The sequence below is a fragment of the Mytilus edulis genome, chromosome 7 (genome assembly GCF_963676685.1).
Source record: "Mytilus edulis chromosome 7, xbMytEdul2.2, whole genome shotgun sequence".
Classification (NCBI taxonomy): domain Eukaryota; kingdom Metazoa; phylum Mollusca; class Bivalvia; order Mytilida; family Mytilidae; genus Mytilus; species Mytilus edulis.
This window is the reverse complement of record NC_092350.1, coordinates 89,295,307-89,316,829: the sequence shown is the minus strand read 5'-3', so window position 1 is coordinate 89,316,829 and position 21,523 is coordinate 89,295,307. Positions and strand designations below refer to the sequence as shown.

At 34.5% G+C, this 21,523-nt stretch overlaps 1 protein-coding gene across 1 annotated transcript in view; it reads left to right on the top strand.

The window, feature by feature from the left end:
- The window catches only part of LOC139483482 (uncharacterized), a 78,446-nt gene that overhangs the window by 11,652 nt on the left and 45,271 nt on the right, over positions 1 to 21,523 (top strand). The window contains exons 5-6 of the mRNA XM_071267503.1: positions 9,666 to 9,755; positions 11,551 to 11,626. Of these exons, the coding sequence (XP_071123604.1) occupies positions 9,666 to 9,755; positions 11,551 to 11,626 (166 nt within the window). The remainder of the gene's footprint in view (positions 1 to 9,665; positions 9,756 to 11,550; positions 11,627 to 21,523) is intronic.

The window sequence follows — 21,523 nt, the reverse complement described above, 5'->3', positions numbered from 1 at the left end:
ATAAAAAAAATAACTTTGCAAACATTTTTACCAAAGTTTCCTAATAAACGATCTCAAACTTATTTTCATCATTACCATTCATGACAGCGATGTTCAATTTGTTCAACCGCTAGCTTTATACAGAAAATCGCCGGTAAATAATGTGTAAATCCGAGTAAAATCGTATCTCACTATCTGTCAAAAACAACATTGAAAACAAAATGGCTGCCGCGAGATTACAATATCGGATCCGATTCCGGAAGCGGATAAGGGTAATCCCGGGTTTTGGCTATCAACTAAAAAAATCCAGACAGGTGACAAAATACATCTATGCCTGGTAAATAAATATAAACACTAGAATTTAAAACCAAAAGATATATGTAAAAGAAAGAAAAAGCAGAAAATATTTTGTACACCAATTTTAATGTCAAAATCCAATACAGTTCTAACAATATATATGTTCCTGGTAACAGTATAATTTTTTTTATCAGTGATAAATGTTGGTAATGAATGTTAAATGCTTTTCAAGTTAAACATATTACTGCAATTTCAAGGGATATTTTTTTCTTCTCAATTTTGATAGGTCAGTTAAAATGGCTGGAAGTTTCTTATATATGAAAAAAAAGATGTGATATGATTGCCAATGAGACAACTATCCACAAGAGACCAAAATGACAAAAACTTGGTAATGGTCAAGATCCCCATCCCTAAAACATATATATTCATGTATGGGACAATATAACAAATCATATGAAATATAGGTGGAGTTCGTTGGGCCACTCTGACTACCCCTTTCTGTTTGAGAATTTATAACGGTCGAGATCCACAATCTTAAACAATATATATTTATGTATGGGACAATATTACAAATCAAATGAATTATAAGGGGGTCCCTATGGTCACTGTACACCCTCCTGTTTGAGAACTTGGAAAAATTTGAGATCATCACCCTTTAACCATATAAATGATACATACTCATGTATAAGACTATATAACAAATCAAATGTATGAAATATAGGGGAAGTCCCTGTGGTCACCCTATTCCTCATGTTTAAGAATTTTGAAACAGTTGGGATCCCCAACTCTAAATTAAATGAAATATAGGGGGAGTCCCTGCAGTCACCTGATTGAGAAATTGGAAACAGTTGAGATCCCCACCTTTAAATTAAACCATATATATTCATGTATGAGAACTAATCAAATGAAATATAGGGAGAGTCCTTAGGGTCACCCTACCCACTCCTGTTTGATAACTTAGAAACAGATGAGATCCCCACCCCTCAACAATACATGTTCATGTATTGGACAATATAACAAATCAAATGAAATATAGGGGAAGTCACTGGGGTCCCCCACCCCCTCCTGTTTGAAAACTTGATAACAGTCGAGATCCCCACCCATAAACCCTATATATTCATGTATGGGACAATATAAAAAATCAAATGAAAAATAGGGGTAGTCCCTAGGGTCACCCCACACCCTCTTGTGTGTGTTTTGAGAACTTGTAAAAGATTGAGATGAATTTTCTCATGAACCGTGCATCCAAAGCTAATATGTTGTTACTGACAACAAAATGAAGGTCAAGTTCAAGAATAACGATTTTGACTTTTACTGTTAAGGAGTTATGGTTCTTGAAAGATTGAAAAATGGCATTTCCAGTCGTGTCCGTGCATTTACCCATGAACTGTTTAACCAAAGCTTCCCAAATTTTAATATGTTGTTACTGATGAAAAAATGGAGGTCAAGATCAAGAATGACGATTTTGACTTTTACCGTTCAGGAGTTATGGTTCTTGAAAGATTGAAAAATGGCGTTTCCAGTCGTGTCCGTGCATTTACGCATGAACTGTTCAATCAAAGCTTCTCAAATTTTAATATGTTGTTACTGATGACAAAATGGAGGTCAAGTTCAATAATGTCGATTTTGACTTTTACCGTCCATGAGTTATGGTTCTTGAAAGATAAAAAAATGGCGTTTCCATTCATGTTGTTGCATTTACTCATGAATCATTCAACCTAAGCTCTTTCAAATTGTAATATGTTGATACTGATGATAAAATGCAGGTCAAATTTGATATTGACGATTTTCACTTTCACCGTTCATCAGTTATGGTTCTTGTGATATTGCCAGGAGACAAATAAATGTTAATAAATCCGGTTTGCTGTCGTTGTGACAGCCTCTTGTTATGTTTGCCTTGGTTTTTGGTTAACTGCCTACAGTGCTTACAGCGCTTTGATTTTTTAAAAGGGTTCATATTTTTTTTCAAAATTTTCAAAATTTCAAATCTTTGAAAAGTTTCAAGAAGAAATCTTCAATTGCACAGTATTGTGCATTAGATTTGTAAAATCTTTAACCACATTTATTTTGTGTCAGAAACCTATATTATGTCAAAAATTTGATCACAATCCAAATTCAGATAGTATCAAGCTTGAATATTGTGTCCAAATTTGCCCCAACTGTTGAGGGTTCGACCACTGGTCGTATAAGGCTGCGCTCAGCGAGGCATTTTATTCTCATTGTTGAAGGTCGTACGATTGCCTGTAATTGCTTACATTTAAATCATATGAACTTTGGTGAATAGTTGTCTGATTGGCAATCATACCACATCTCCTTATTGTTGAGCCTGCGACTTTTGTTGCAGAAAGCTCGATATAGGGATAGTAATCCGGCGGCGGTCTTAGCTAACTTCTTAAAAGCTTTATATTTTAGATGATGGAAGACCTTGATGCTTCATACTTTGTATATAGATGCCTTATGTTACGAAGTTTCTGTCTGTGACATGTCCATTGTCCTTGACCTCATTTTCATGGTTCAGTGACTACTTGAAAAAAAATAGAGATTTTTTGTAATGTTAATTTCTCTCTTATTATGAGTAATACGATAACTATATTTGGTATGTGCGTACCTTGCAAGGTCCTCATGCCCGTCAGACAGTTTTCCTTTGACCTCGACCTCATTTCAGGGATCAGTAAACAAGGTTAAGTTTTAGTGGTCAAGATCATATCTCAGATACTATAAGCAATAGGTCTAGTATATTTGGTGTATAGAAGGATTGTATCATGTCCAACGATATTCCCGTGCTTGCATTTCCTATCATGATTTTCTTGATAGAGGGTTACTGCTCACAAGGAAGCTATTAAACCAATTATACGTTGTCAGTTTGTTTTAGATTTACGAGTTTGACTGTCCCTTTGGTATCTTTTGTCCCTCTTTTGTCTTCTGACCTTGGCTTCATTTTCATAGTTCAGTGGTTATAGTTAAGTTTTTGTGTTTTGGTCCGTTTTTCTTATACTTTATGCAATATGTCTACTATATTTGGTGTATGGAATGATTGTAAGGTGTACATGTCCAACTGGCAGGTGTCATCTAACTTTGACCTCATTTTCATGGTTCAGTGGTCTAAGTTAAGTTTTTGAGTTTTGGTATTTTTTCAAATACTATATGCAGTAAGTCAACTATATTTGGTGTATGGACATATTTTATGATGTACATGTCAGTCTCACAGGTTTTATTTGACCTTGACCTCATTTTCACGGTTCATTGCTCAGTGTTAAGTTTATGTGTTTCGGTCTGTTTTTCTAAAATTATAAGCAATAGGTCAACTTTATTTGTTGTATGGAAGGATTGTAAGCTGTTCATGTCTGCCTGGCATGGTTCATCTGACCTTGACCTCATTTTCACGATTCATTAGTCAATGTTTAGTTTTCGTGGTTAAGTCTGTTTCTTAGTAACTATAAGCAATAGGTCAACTATATTTAGTGTATTGAATGATTGTAAGGTGTTCATGTATTTCTTGTTTGGTTTATATGACCTTGACTTCATTTTCTTGGATCATGTTAAGTTTATGTAATAGTTGTAGTAAAGCTTTCATTTAGGACTTTCAACATAATATCAATGGTTAGTAAAGAAGGCGAGACATTTCAGCATGTGCACTCTTGTTTTTATGCTACTATCTGATTCACGCTTACCTGCTATTTATGGTTATTATTTTGTATTTAGGGGAGCATCCAGTTGCATCATTTTATCAAAAAGATATTTACCCGACATAACTTAAAGAGAGTCTTTACTAAACTTTTCTTGTATACAAATTATGAAACATCTTCTCGCAATTTTTACTAAGAGTAATTAATCTTCATATTTAGCCTTGAATCTTAACTGTATTATAAATATGAAATAAGCCACAATTTGTTTATTAAAATGCTTCTTAGTCAAACACCCAAACAGATATAGACTCGATCTAAGGCAGCACATTTTAAAGATTCTGCATTCTGCTTTTGCATTGTTTGGGCATAAAACACAAGTAAATCTAAAAACACATATAAAAATAAGGAGATGTGGTATGATCTCTCGTCAAGAGACCAAATGACACAGAAATTAACAACTAAGCATTCGTGTTGTCAGATTAAAATATCTTTAACACCCCAGTCCAGAGATACATTATACAGAATTTACCATATCCGTACTTATTGCGTAATAAGACATGTGTCCAGGTAAACAGGCTAACAACAATACATTCCTAATGAATAAAATGGACCCATTTGAGTTGGGATAATACTAATTTAGTTTGAATTTTAGATTTGGATTCCGCCTGGGTTCCTGCTATTTTTAACCGGAATCCTCCTAATATTCTCATACGGGAAGTCTGCTACCAATAGTTATGCACACGTTTTAGAATTTCGTTTTTGTACCTTTTTGCATGGACTGGCTCATATATATATGTCTATTTTTTTGCATGAAATTATTTTAAAAATTTTAATTCGCATCGCTCGACTATATTTTCACTTTTAGGGAATTACGTCCCCTTCAAAAATCCTGGATCATCCCTGTGTTGTTCTGCTTTTGGGGCATATTATCAAAATTATAGAATATTGTATTAACCTTAACTCAGGACATGGACCGTGGAAACTTTGGATTTTGTTTGATATCGTCGAATTCAGAAATACTAATTGTTTACCTTTTCCTTTGGACCAAATCACTTCTTTACTTTAAAATTTACCCCAATATATTTACAAAGTAATTTCATCCCCTTTCTCATTGTTTCTAGCTTTTTGAGTCTAAAACATGTAGTTAACGTACGATTTTAATTTTTTCTAAGGGGGAATGGGGGGATGGAATAAGTCTTTATTGTCATATACATGTAAGTATACATTGAAAATCAACCATATATTTGTGACAAATACAACAGGCTTTTTATCTCGCCTTGACGGAGGCAAAAAGCGAGACATAGGTATGCTGTTTCCGGCGGCGGCGGCGGTGCGAAGGCGGCGTCAACAATGTATTAGTTTGTGATTAGGTCTAGTTCATGGTGAACCACTAGTGGTAGGTCTATGATATTTGGTATACAGTTGTATTAGCATTGGCACATCTCATTACCATATAGATTATTTGGCCCCGCCCCCTCAGTCAAGGTCTATTGACTTTGAAACTTTTCATAGTTTACATGTATTAGTTTGTGATTAAGTCAATTTATGGGGAACCACTAGTGGTAGGTGAATGATATTTGGTATGCAGTTGTGTAAGCATTGGCATATCTCATTTCCATGGAGATTATCTGTCTCCGCCCCCTTAGTCCTGGTCTATAGACTTTGCAAATTTTGCTAAGTTAACGTGTTCAGTTGTATAAGCATTAGCACATCTCATTTCCATGGAGAATATTTGGCCCCGCCCCCTCAGTCATGGTCTATTGACTTTGAAACTTTTGTTTAGTTTACATGTATTTGTTTGTGATTAGATCAGTTTAAGATGAACTGCTAATGTTAAGTCAATGATATTTGGTATGCAAATGTATTGGCATTTGAAAGTATCGTTTCCATGGAGATTATATAGCCCCACCCCTGATCATGGTTCATTGACTTTGAAACTTTTACATATAGTTTACAAGTTAATGTTTGTGTTTAGGTTTGTTTAAAGGGAACGACTTATATTAAGTCAATGGTATTTGGTATGCAATTGTATTAGCATTGGCACATCTCATTCCATGGAGATTGTTTAGCCATGTACCTTCAGTCATGGTTCATCGACTTTGAATATTTGCATAACTTACATGTTAGATTATTGCTATTTTAATTTCAACATTTGCATTATGAAAATTACAAAAAGGCGATGCATATCTCTGTGATAACAGTTTATTTATGCTTGTATTTTATTATAATATAGTCATGGACGGACCCAGAACCTTGATGTCTGGGGGGGGGTCACCATGAAACCACAATTAAATATATATTTAGAGATGTATGTATGCGAGTGTAATGGTGGTGGGGGAAGAGGTGTCAGTTTCTATAGTATCTTTGAATTTTTTGCCATTTCACTCTATTCTTTATTCTTCTGCCAATTGGTCTCTATTATATTCGTCCTTAACATGCATGACATATTTGCCACTTGACGTGAAGCAACCAACAATCAATCAATCTATTTTTTATATTTCATCACCTCTTTATTCTGTCATTTATTTTTAATCCCATTATTTTCTTTTCAGTAAACCCATTCATATCCTCATAAATGGTGGCGCATTCATAGCCTCATACATGTTCATGTACATGGTAATTGAAACAGGACAAATATACCATCATATATTATTGTATGCTTGGACTAATGGATAAGTGTTTTAGTCCCAGATTATGTTCTCAAATTGTATGTCTTATAAAAATAAAATGGCATTTCATTGATGATTATATATTAGACAATGCCAACCCAATCCACTTTTTGTGGAAAAGGGGGGAGGGGAGGTTTTTTTTTAACATAGCATTTGTTAGTTTCCTTTGAAAATTGGAGGGAAAAGAAAATACGACATTCAGTCTTAAAACAAATCTTGCATGAACAAAATTTTTATTTTTGAATAAAGTCAAAAGAAGACAATTTTGAAAATAAAAAATCACAAGAAATGTTAGAATTTTGTTAAGAAGACATATGCCATATATCGATACTAACATTCTTGGCACTAAACAATGTATTTGTAAAGTTCGTATAAAACACGTGCCCCCCTGTGCCCCCGGTAAATCCGCCACTGATATTAGTATTGTTCATCAGTAGAAAGCAATTATGCTTTTCGAAAAAGACAGTTTTGTTGTGTGGGAAGAATCAGAAAAGTGTTATTTTTCTAAATTCTTTTTGTTAACGTGGACTTCGTATAGAAACTTGGTTTGAATTTTACAATATTGAGTATCCTATTGAAACATGAACGCGGACTTCAATGAGAACACCTTGATTGCAAGTTTGCAAACGTTTCGACCAATGAAATTCATTTGAATATGCAACGCGGACTTCAACACCTGGATGAAATATTTTATTTAGATCAGCCAATCAAATAAGTTTTTAGTGATTACCGCTAAAATATAGTTCATTAAAATTACAGCAACTTTGCGGAAATGTTTAATTTCTATTCTTGTTTTAAAATGTTTGTCAACTTTTGGTCTGTATAATTATATCAAATGTCACAAACGTAAAAGTAAGTTATTTAAGTGCATCAAAAGGCGTAAGCCAGGACCGACCGTATGAGGGCTAAATAGCCAGTCAAACCCACCATCATTATCACAGACTGAAATTTATCTTATATTTTCCATAATCTATGTTCATTTATTGCAAGAATTCTTGTACGTGCAGACAGCACGATAATTCCGTAAAACAATCGTAACCACGCTTCAATTTTCGTTTGATATTCACTGCTTTTCCACAATTAACGCACGTTTTGCACCATTGACCGGTATTACAATTTACATAGTTTGAAAAGTTCATTGAGCTGTTACTTTATTTACAACTTTTAGCAAGACTAAACTGTTTACTCAATGAATTCAACAAATGTCAACATTATCTATATCAATTTTCATACGATCGCAAAATTTTGCGGTCATATATTGGTATGACGTTGGCATCGTCGTCGTTGTCGTCCGAAGACATATTGGTTTTCGCACTCTGACTTTAGTTAAAGTGAATGGATCTCTTTGAAATTTCACCATAAGGTTCAATATCACAAAGGAAGGTTGGGATTGATTTTGGGGGTTATGGTACCAACAGTTAAGGAATTAGGGGTTAAAAATGTGCCAAACATAAGCATTTTTGTAACTTCCAGACATAACTTGTGTGTTAGTGTATGGATCTCTCTGACATTGTACCACAAGGTTCCATATCACGAAGGAAATGCTGGGATTGATTTTGGGGGTTATTGCCTCCAAATTTTAGGAATTAGGGGCAAAAAAAGGGGCAAAAAACAAGCATTTTTCTAATTTCATGACAATAACATGTGTGTAAGTGTATGGATCTTTCTGAAATTGTACTACAAGGTTCCATATCACAAAAGGAAAGCTGAAATTGAGTTTGGGGGTAATTGCCCAAAACGTTTAGGAAAAAGGGGCCACAAATAAGCATTTTTCTAGTTTCCAGAAAATAACTTGTGTTCAAGTGTACGGATCGCTCTGAAATTGTACTGCAAGGTACCATACCTCAAAGGGAAAGTTGGGATTGAGTTTGGGGGTGATGAATCATAAGGGGGTTAAAAGAATTTGAAGGGGGATTTTTTTTTCAATTTTTTTCTTTAAAATTTTCCATTTTTAATTGGTTATTTCTGATTTATATATTAAAAGCAAATAATAATGATATGGTTTGAATAGGTAAATTAAATTTTCTTAAGTTCTTAGACCACATTCATTCTGTGTCAGAAACCTATGCTGTGTCAAATATTTAATCACAATCCAAATTCAGTGCTGTATCAAGCTTGAATTTTGTGTCCATACTTGCCCCAACTGTTCAGGGTTGGACCTCTGCGGTCGTATAAAGCTGCGCCCAGCAAAGCATTTTATATTATTTAACAAAAAAATGTTTTTAATTACAGACTCTTTTAAATGTCGGTATAATTGTAAATGGTTTTTTTTACCGAAAATATAAGATGCATCGATTTAAATTATATAAAAACGATGAATAATTTCTGTTCCGTTTACGATATTTTCAAAATCTAAATAACGAGTACAATATAGGAAAACAGAAAAAGAAAATGTAAATATACAGGAATACATTAATTCTACACATATAATAAGAATTGGTGGACGCCCTATAGTGATTAGTCTGTCCGTTCGTCTGTCCGTCTGTCTTTCCGTTCGTCCGTCCGTAACCAATTGTGTCTACTCTATATCTATGAACCGTTATCTTTTTAAATTTTATACTTGACATGTATATTAACCAACACCAGAGGGTGTGTCATAATGTATGTACAAATTCCTAGGTCAAAGTTCAAGGTCAAAAACTTAAGTTTCAGTTGACAACCCCATATGTCCTATGGTAAAGATCGTGTCCACTCTATATCTTGAGAACCGTTATGATTTCAAAGTTTATACTTGACATGTATATTAACCAACACCAGAGGGTGTGTCAAAAGTCAAGGTTAAAAACTTTGGTTTCAGTTGACAACTCCATGTCCTATGGTAAAGATACAATTTTTTTACCATACATTATTTCAGCGGGGCCCACAGAGATGGCTCCCATCTCAATGATGTCTAGATTATTCATGCTCTTAAACAGTAAAATCTCAAATATTGTTCATTTATCTCTTTATTATGTCACTTCATATTTGTTGTTTGTTTAGATTGACTGGTTTTATGTCAAGTATTGTATAGGTAAAATTAGTACAACAATTGCCTATTATTTAAAGAAGATGTATATTTGTATGATTGATAAAAGAGTTTTTGATTGTATTTCAGGGTCAGACTCCTTATGATATGGTAACAATAGAAAGCTATGATTCTGATGAGATAAAAAGGAAGAAGAAAGAAGTGATGGACTTCCTAAAGGTAAATATTCTGTCTTAATTAATAAGAGATATTTACAAATATGTTGACAGATTGTTAGAGACACAACAGACTTGGTACATTGAAGTTACAATAAAACGGTTGCCTGTTGTTTTCAATGTCATTGTAGTATTTGTTGTCAGTTAACAATGTACCAGGTAACTTGACAATTCCAAGCTTGTTGCCTAATATAGATGTTGGCTTATGCGAAAGACAAATGTTTGAAATCAGTGTCTCATCTGTTGGATGTCTCTTATTTTTTGTGTCATCAGCTGGCTATCTCCTAGGTATATACATCACATCATCTCCTTTTATGTATACATAATGTGTATCTCTGTGCGGAAAAGTTGATTTACATGTTTATGCAAATATGTAATAATCATATACTAAAACAAAAAGCACATCTTAACAAAATGTTTAGTATGCTGTCCACCTGTGTATAGATTTTAAATCTTTCAGTATGTAGCGGGTAGACAAAGCCACCTACATAGATAAAACCTTTATGAAATGAGTAAACTCAGTAACATTAACTTTCCTGCACATATTTTTTAAATTACATGCAAAAACAAATAAATCACATCATCATTAAATAGGCCGTGTGCAGTAAATTTTACTCACGTGTGATGTGGCTTAGAAGGAAAAACAATTACTGTGGCGATTAAACATGTGGTAAAGATGTCAGACCACCAATTCATTCACTCCAATTTAGAATGTAAAGTTATATACTAAACATGCTAAAGTAGTCCTTCCCTAAAAAAAATATAGTGCTTTTGATGTCATTGTTTAATACTTAAACTAAACCAACAAATTTGCAGAAATAAATTTTTTTTGTGAAAGAGAAATATATTTAAACCATTTTTAGACAAAATTTACTTGCCAATGAGTTTGCATTAAAAATTGAGGATTAATGCACTCCATACTATATTTATTTAAGATTTCCAGAACAACCAGGGGCTATGTTTAGTAGTTACCTTCGGTCATTGGTATTTTACTACAAGACATTAAACATGAATTATAATTGGCAGGTAGAAAGATTATACATGTACGATTCAGTATACTAAGAGTAACACCTGCTTTCTATGAAGTTAAAAATATTATAAAGCTGTAAATGTTGAAAAAATTGTTGGAATAGACAGGCTCTGACAGGGATTTCGAATTAGTGATCTGACACCTTTAAAGAAATAAACATGGTATCACAAAAATCAGAAAACAGCCTAACACCAGAATTTGTCCTTTCTTTTGCAATTAAACAATGGGAGAAATAAAAACAAATATAGTAACACATACTTTAAGAAATTATGTATTTTCTCCATTATGATTATGGTTGATAAAACTACTGTTTTTAACTTGGCAATATCTGCTCCTGAAAGAAATCAAAATAAATAAATAAACATAAACCTAAATTATTTGAAAAAGAAAGAATATTACAAAATTTAAGTAAAATTTTATTTGTTGTCCCTTATTTTAGTTATTCAGATTGATGATTCCAATCGCCGTAACACAACCATGTCTGTGGTCTTTTATTCCCTCTTTCTCCATAAAGACTGGTTGTCAGAATAATTTGTCTGACGTGTGTATGTCTTGATCTTGTGCATTTCCAAACATTATGTGCAAATTATGGGCAAGTTTGAAATTGTTCTTACAATCTTTATTGTCAGTGGCAAAAATAGGACTTTAGGATAGATATAAGATGTGGTATCTATTGGCAATGAGACAACTCTTCACAAGAGACCAAATGACCCAGAAATTAACAATGAAAGGTCACTCTACTAGTTTATTACATTTTTTTCTTTTTTAGACTGCCATGTCAAAGACATCCCCAGAATTGACTCCTGACAACCAATCACAGGAACCTGCAGCACCAGTAGTTGGAGGTAATCATCTAATATTAATTTTTCAGATACTGGCTGAAATAATAATTACTTGTTTCTAATTACGGAGACCTTGATGTCTGCTAACAATGGCGGTACTATCATTCCTACTGGTTCATCACACAAGGCAATTGTCTATGTTAATTATTATATATATACTGGCTGGAATGACATGAATGATATATTGTTACTTATTTCTAATATATGGAAACCTTGATATCTGCATATAACCTGTATAATGTTAAAAAAAAAAAATATTAATAGGAAAAGTAAAGTAGGCTATTGATGAAGATTGATTGATTACAGATCATATTAACCTTAACATAAACTTCTCTCATTCTCATCCGATTTAGGGACTGTGGAATATTTATATGAGGGTGGGGCGGGTTCTTTCCTCAACCTGTTGATTACAGATCACAATAACCTTCAATTCATTCTCACCCGATTTATAACATTCTCAACCTGTTCAGTTGACAACCAAATCCAGCCATCGGCTCAACTGGATTTTACAGAATAAGTAGTTTTTGGCATATTAATACATTGACACATAAACGGATAGACACATTGACCAGTTGACCTATTAACAAATGGAAATATTAATCAATTGACAGATCAGCATATCAAAATTGAGGTATCAAATTCAAAGATTGACACATAAACATATCGACACAATGACTAGTTGACACATTAACAAACTGACATATTGATACATTGACAATTCTAAAACACATCAACAAACGACAACCACTGAATTACAGGATCCTGACTTTGGACAGGCACATACATACAGCATATGGCAGGGTTAAACATGTAAGCGGGGTCCCAAACCTCCCCTAACCTTGGACAGTTGTGTTACGTTACAACATAAGAACGAGCTATAAAAATTAGTTGGAAAAGGCAACACATTACCAGATTTATACATCAACACATTGACATATCGACACACTGACAGATCGACACATAAACAGGCTCATACATCAACATATTAACAGATGGATTCATCAACGCATAAACATATCGTCTAATTGACATTTCAACACATTAACAGATTCATATATCAACACATTGACATATTTTAACACTGACAGATTAACACATTAATAGACTGAAACATCATATCACTGACAGATCAACACATTAACAGACTTCTACATCATAACACTGACAGATCAACACATTAACAGACTTCTACATCATAACACTGACAGATCAACACATTAACAGACTTCTACATCATCACACTGACAGATCAACACATTAACAGACTTCTACATCATCACACTGACAGATTAACACATTAATAAACTGACACATCATATCACTGACAGATCAACACATTAACAGACTTCTACATCATAACACTGACAGATCAACACATTAACAGACTTCTACATCATAACACTGACAGATCAACACATTAACAGACTTCTACATCATCACACTGACAGATCAACACATTAACAGACTTCTACAACATAACACTGACAGATCAACACATAAACAGACTTCTACATCATCACACTGACAGATCAACACATTAACAGACTTCTACATCATCACACTGACAGATGAACACATTAACAGACTTCTACATCATAACACTGACAGATCAACACATTAACAGACTTCTACAACATAACACTGACAGATCAACACATTAACAGACTTCTACAACATCACACTGACAGATCAACACATTAACAGACTTCTACATCATCACACTGACAGATGAACACATTAACAGACTTCTACATCATAACACTGACAGATCAACACATTAACAGACTTCTACAACATAACACTGACAGATCAACACATTAACAGACTTCTACAACATCACACTGACAGATCAACGCATTAACAGACTTCTATATCATCACACTGACAGATCAACACATTAACAGACTTCTTCATCATAACACTGACAGATCAACACATTAACAGACTTCTACAACATCACACTGACAGATCAACACATTAACAGACTTCTACATCATCACACTGACAGATTAACACATTAATAAACTGACACATCATATCACTGACAGATCAACACATTAACAGACTTCTACATCATCACACTGACAGATGAACACATTAACAGACTTCTACATCATCACACTGACAGATGAACACATTAACAGACTTCTACATCATCACACTGACAGATGAACACATTAACAGACTTCTACATCATCACACTGACAGATCAACACATTAACAGACTTCTTCATCATCACACTGACAGATCAACACATTAACAGACTTGTACATCATCACACTGACAGATCAACCGATTAACAGACTTGTACATCATCACACTGACAGATCAACACATTAACAGACTTCTACATCATCACACTGACAGATCAACACATTAACAGACTTCTACATCATCACACTGACAGATCAACACATTAACAGACTTCTACATCATCACACTGACAGATCAACACATTAACAGACTTCTACATCATCACACTGACAGATCAACACATTAACAGACTTCAACATCATCACACTGACAGATCAACACATTAACAGACTTCAACATCATCACACGGACAGATCAACACATTAACAGACTTCTACATCATCACACTGACAGATCAACACATTAACAGACTTCTACATCATCACACTGACAGATCAACACATTAACAGACTTCTACATCATCACACTGACAGATCAACACATTAACAGACTTCAACATCATCACACTGACAGATCAACACATTAACAGACTTCAACATCATCACACGGACAGATCAACACATTAACAGACTTCTACATCATCACACTGACAGATCAACACATTAACAGACTTCTACATCATCACACTGACAGATCAACACATTAACAGACTTCTACATCATCACACTGACAGATCAACACATTAACAGACTTCTACATCATCACACTGACAGATCAACACATTAACAGACTTCTACATCATCACACTGACAGATGAACACATTAACAGACTTCTACATCATCACACTGACAGATGAACACATTAACAGACTTCTACATCATCACACTGACAGATCAACACATTAACAGACTTCTACATCATCACACTGACAGATCAACACATTAACAGATTTCTACATCATCACACTGACAGATCAACACATTAACAGACTTCTACATCATCACACTGACAGATCAACACATAAACAGACTTCTACATCATCACACTGACAGATCAAACATTAACAGACTTCAACATCAACACACTGACAGATGAACACATTAAAAGACTTCTACATCATAACACTGACAGATGAACACATTTACAGACTTCTACATCATCACACTGACAGATGAACACATTAACAGACTTCTACATCATCACACTGACAGATCAACACATTAACAGACTTGTACATCATAACACTGACAGATTAACACATTAATAGACTGAAACATCATAACACTGACAGATCAACCCATTAACAGACTTCTACATCATCACACTGACAGATTAACACATTAACAGACTTCTACAACATAACACTGACAGATTAACACATTAATAGACTTCAACATCATCACACTGACAGATCAACACATTAACAGACTTCAACATCAACACACTGACAGATGAACTCATTAACAGACTTCTACATCATCACACTGACAGATCAACACATTAACAGACTTCTACATCATCACACTGACAGATCAAACATTAACAGACTTCAACATCATCACACTGACAGATCAACACATTAACAGACTTCAACATCATCACACTGACAGATGAACACATTAACAGACTTCTACATCATCACACTGACAGATCAACACATTAACAGACTTCTACATCATCACACTGACAGATCAAACATTAACAGACTTCAACATCATCACACTGACAGATCAACACATTAACAGACTTCAACATCATCACACTGACAGATCAACACATTAACAGACTTCTACATCATCACACTGACAGATCAACACATTAACAGACTTGTACATCATAACACTGACAGATTAACACATTAATAGACTGAAACATCATCACACTGACAGATCAAACATTAACAGACTTCAACATCATCACACTGACAGATCAACACATTGACAGACTTCAACATCATCACACTGACAGATGAACACATTAACAGACTTCTACATCATCATACTGACAGATCAACACATTAACAGACTTCTACATCATCACACTGACAGATCAAACATTAACAGACTTCAACATCATCACACTGACAGATCAACACATTAACAGACTTCAACATCATCACACTGACAGATCAACACATTAACAGACTTCTACATCATCACACTGACAGATCAACACATTAACAGACTTGTACATCATAACACTGACAGATTAACACATTAATAGACTGAAACATCATAACACTGACAGATTAACCCATTAACAGACTTCTACATCATCACACTGACAGATTAACACATTAACAGACTTCTACAACATAACACTGACAGATTAACACATTAATAGACTTCTACATCATCACACTGACAGATCAACACATTAACAGACTTCAACATCAACACACTGACAGATGAACACATTAACAGACTTCTACATCATCACACTGACAGATCAACACATTAACAGACTTCTACATCATCACACTGACAGATCAACACATTAACAGACTTCTACATCATCACACTGACAGATGAACACATTAACAGACTTCTACATCATCACACTGACAGATGAACACATTAACAGACTTCTACATCATCACACTGACAGATCAACACATTAACAGACTTCTACATCATCACACTGACAGATCAACACATTAACAGACTTCTACATCATCACACTGACAGATCAACACATTAACAGACTTCTACATCATCACACTGACAGATCAACACATAAACAGACTTCTACATCATCACACTGACAGATCAAACATTAACAGACTTCAACATCATCACACTGACAGATCAACACATTAACAGACTTCAACATCAACACACTGACAGATGAACACATTAACAGACTTCTACATCATAACACTGACAGATGAACACATTTACAGACTTCTACATCATCACACTGACAGATGAACACATTAACAGACTTCTACATCATCACACTGACAGATCAACACATTAACAGACTTCTACATCATCACACTGACAGATCAAACATTAACAGACTTCAACATCATCACACTGACAGATCAACACATTAACAGACTTCAACATCATCACACTGACAGATCAACACATTAACAGACTTCTACATCATCACACTGACAGATCAACACATTAACAGACTTGTACATCATAACACTGACAGATTAACACATTAAGAAACATCATAACACTGACAGATCAACCCATTAACAGACTTCTACATCATCACACTGACAGATTAACACATTAACAGACTTCTACAACATAACACTGACAGATTAACACATTAATAGACTTCAACATCATCACACTGACAGATCAACACATTAACAGACTTCAACATCAACACACTGACAGATGAACACATTAACAGACTTCTACATCATCACACTGACAGATCAACACATTAACAGACTTCTACATCATCACACTGACAGATCAACACATTAACAGACTTCTACATCATCACACTGACAGATCAACACATTAACAGACTTCTACATCATCACACTGACAGATCAACACATTTACAGACTTCTACATCATCACACTGACAGATCAACACATTAACAGACTTCTACATCATCACACTGACAGATCAACACATTAACAGACTTCTACATCATCACACTGACAGATCAACACATTAACAGACTTCTACATCATCACACTGACAGATCAACACATTAACAGACTTCTACATCATCACACTGACAGATCAACACATTAACAGACTTCTACATCATCACACTGACAGATCAACACATTAACAGACTTCTACATCATCACACTGACAGATCAACACATTAACAGACTTCTACATCATCACACTGACAGATCAACACATTAACAGACTTCTACATCATCACACTGACAGATCAACACATTAACAGACTTCTACATCATCACACTGACAGATGAACACATAGACAAGTAGACACTCAAACAGATTTTACACATTGGCATATCGAAACACTGACAGTATATACATAAAACATAGCTGAGAGGGTGATAGAGCAGATTGGTACCCCAAGAAAACATTGTCAACCGCTGCAAAGCCAAGTTTGACAATACTTTTTTGATGGGTACCAATCTATCACCCTCACAGCTATGTGTTATTTTATTTACTATACTGAATGTCCTATCATTATTGTCTTTTACAGACGCATTTTATTCAAAAGTATTATCCATGACGTCACGTTCATAACAACGTAACGGATATTAGAAAAATCAACAGAATTTCAGCAAGATGTTTTTTGTTTTTTTTTTACAGTTAAATAATAGAATCTAAGCCAAAAATAGAACTTAAGCATTGTCTTTAATAACTTGATGTAAATTCAATTCATTGTCTTTTAAATAATTGATTTTTGATTGGTTTGGACGACAGGGTGGCATTCAAAACAATTGTCCCCCACTCAGTCATGTGATAAAGTAAATTAACACCCTGGTATTAGCCAATCAAAATATGGCATTTTAACGTGAAGTATAATAAATAAACATATTAACCGACTCCTACATTAACACATTAACATATTGACAAACTGACATGTCAACACATTAACAGACTCAAACAGATGCATTCATTAACACAGACATATCGACAAACTGACATTTCAACACATTAACAGATACACATATCAACACATTGCCAAATTGACACACTTACAAATTAGCACATTGACAGACTCAAACAGCAACACATTGACAGACTCAAACAGCAACACATTGACGTATCAACTCATAAACAGATCAACACATTAACATACTCAAACATGAACAAGTTGACATTTCAACATATCAACACTCTGACAGATTAAAACATTAACATACTCATTTATTGTTTTGATGACAGAGAGATCGCTGGCAGCAAACTTTTAATTATGACTATAAGCCCACTGTGGCTTGATAGGAAATATGTTACAAGGCATTGCTGTATATCACACATCTCCTGTATCATAAGAATAAGACCACTGTGACTTTATAAGAAATATGTCACAAGATCTTGCTGTATATCACACATCTCTTGTATCATAAGAATAAGGCCATGGTGACTCTATAGGTAATATGTCACAAGGCATTGCTGTATAACACACATCTCCTGTATCATAAGAATAAGACCACTGTGGCTTGATAGGTAATATGTCACAAGGCATTGCTGTATAACACACATCTCTTGTATCATAAGAATAAGACCACTGTGGCTTGATAGGTAATATGTCACAAGGCATTGCTGTATATCACACATTTCCTTTATCATAATAATAAGACCATGGTGGCTTTATAAGAAATATGTCACAAGGCATAACTGTATATCACACATCTGTAGTATAAGAATAAGACCAGTGTGACTTTATTGGAAATATGCCAAAAGGTCTTGCTGTATATCACACATCTCTTGTATCATAAGAATAAGACCATGGTGACTCTATAGGTAATATGTCACAAGGCTTGCTGTATAACATACATCTCCTGTATCATAAGAATAAGACCACGGTGTCTTTATAGGAAATATGTCACGAGGCATTGCTGTATAACACACATCTCCTGTATCATAAGAATAAGACCACGGTGTCTTTATAGGAAATATGTCACGAGGCATTGCTGTATAACACACATCTCCTGTATCATAAGAATAAGACCACGTTGTCTTTATAGGAAATATGTCACAAGGCATTGCTGTATATCACACATCTCCTGTATCATAAGAATAAGACCACTGTGACTTTATAGGAAATATGTCACAAGGTAATGCTGTATATCACACATTTCCTTTATCATAATAATAAGACCACTGTGACTTTATAGGAAATATGTCACAAGGCATTGCTGTATATCACACATCTCCTTTATCAGAAGAATAAGACCACGGTGTCTTTATAGGAAATATGTCACGAGGCATTGCTGTATAACACACATCTCTTGTATCATAAGAATAAGACCACTGTGGCTTGATAGGTAATATGTCACAAGGCATTGCTGTATATCACACATTTCCTTTATCATAATAATAAGACCATGGTGGCTTTATAAGAAATATGTCACAAGGCATAACTGTATATCACACATCTCCTGTATCATAAGAATAAGACCACAATGGACCAGTGTGACTTTATTGGAAATATGCCAAAAGGTCTTGCTGTATATCACACATCTCTTGTATCATAAGAATAAGACCATGGTGACTCTATAGGTAATCTGTCACAAGGCATTGCTGTATAACACACATCTCCTGTATCATAAGAATAAGACCACGGTGTCTTTATAGGAAATATGTCACGAGGCATTGCTGTATAACACACATCTCCTGTATCATAAGAATAAGACCACGGTGTCTTTATAGGAAATATGTCACAAGGCATTGCTGTATATCACACATCTCCTGTATCATAAGAATAAGACCACTGTGACTTTATAGGAAATATGTCACAAGGTAATGCTGTATATCACACATCTCCTTTATCATAATAATAAGACCACTGTGACTTTATAGGAAATATGTCACAAGGCATTGCTGTATATCACACATCTCCTTTATCAGAAGAATAAGACCACGGTGACTTTAAAGGAAATATGTCACAAGGCATTGCTGTATATCACACATCTCCTGTATTATAGGAATAAGACCACAGTGACTTTAAAGGAAATATGTCACAAGGCATTGCTGTATATCACACATCTCCTTTATCATAAGAATAAGACCACAGTGACTTTATAGGAAATATGACACATGTTTTTTGAGATCTCAACCCTCCCCTATAAATCTAGCCAATGTAGAAAAAACAAACGCACAATAGTACGCACAGTAAAACTCAGTTTAAGATAAGTCCGAGTCCGATGTTAGAAGATGTAACAAAAGAAAATAAACAAAATGACAATAATACAAAAATAACAAAAGACTACTAGCAGTTACTGACATGCCAGCTCCAGACCTCAATTAAACTTATTGAAAGATTATGTCTTCATCATTTGAATATCAAGCACATTCCCTCCCGTTAGGGGTTTAGTATTATACCATCATAAAATATATGAGAAGAACATAACCCGTGTCATGCCAACAACTGGTTTTATAATAAATGTGTTTAATTCCGATGCAAAGACCCTATAAGTGAATCAATATTAAGCTTCCCGTTATTGATATAGATATCAAGATCAAGATCGAGGAAAGGGCAGTGGTCATTGTTATTTTTAGCTTTATTCAAAGTAAGTTACAGGATAAATTTCTTTAAAATACATACTGAAGTCGGCATTATTGACATGATTGAGGGCCAATATATCATCCAAATATCTAAAAGTATTGTTAAATTTTTGCATCAGACGGGTATTTGCTCATTTTAGTCATAAATTGTAACTCATAACAGTACAAAAACAGGTCCGCAACAAGTGGTGCACTGTAAGTCCCCATTGGAATTCCAATAACTTGACGATATACGGAATCTCCAAAGCAAACAAATGGACCCATTGGTGGGCATAGACAAAATATGTCCACCAAATTCCAATGCTAACTGTGAGCACGTCGACGGTAGTGTATGCTGTGTCAAATGTGTAATCACAATTTGAATTTAGAGCCCTACCAAAATTGAATGATGTGTATATACTTGCCCCAATTTCAGAGTTAGACCTATGCAGTCCTGTGGAGCATTTATTTAATTTGGAAAACATCAAACATTACCAATTCAGTTAGCATTATTTCCCAGTTAAATGATTTTTTTAACCAATAGTGGTCTATGCATTGACATTCAGTT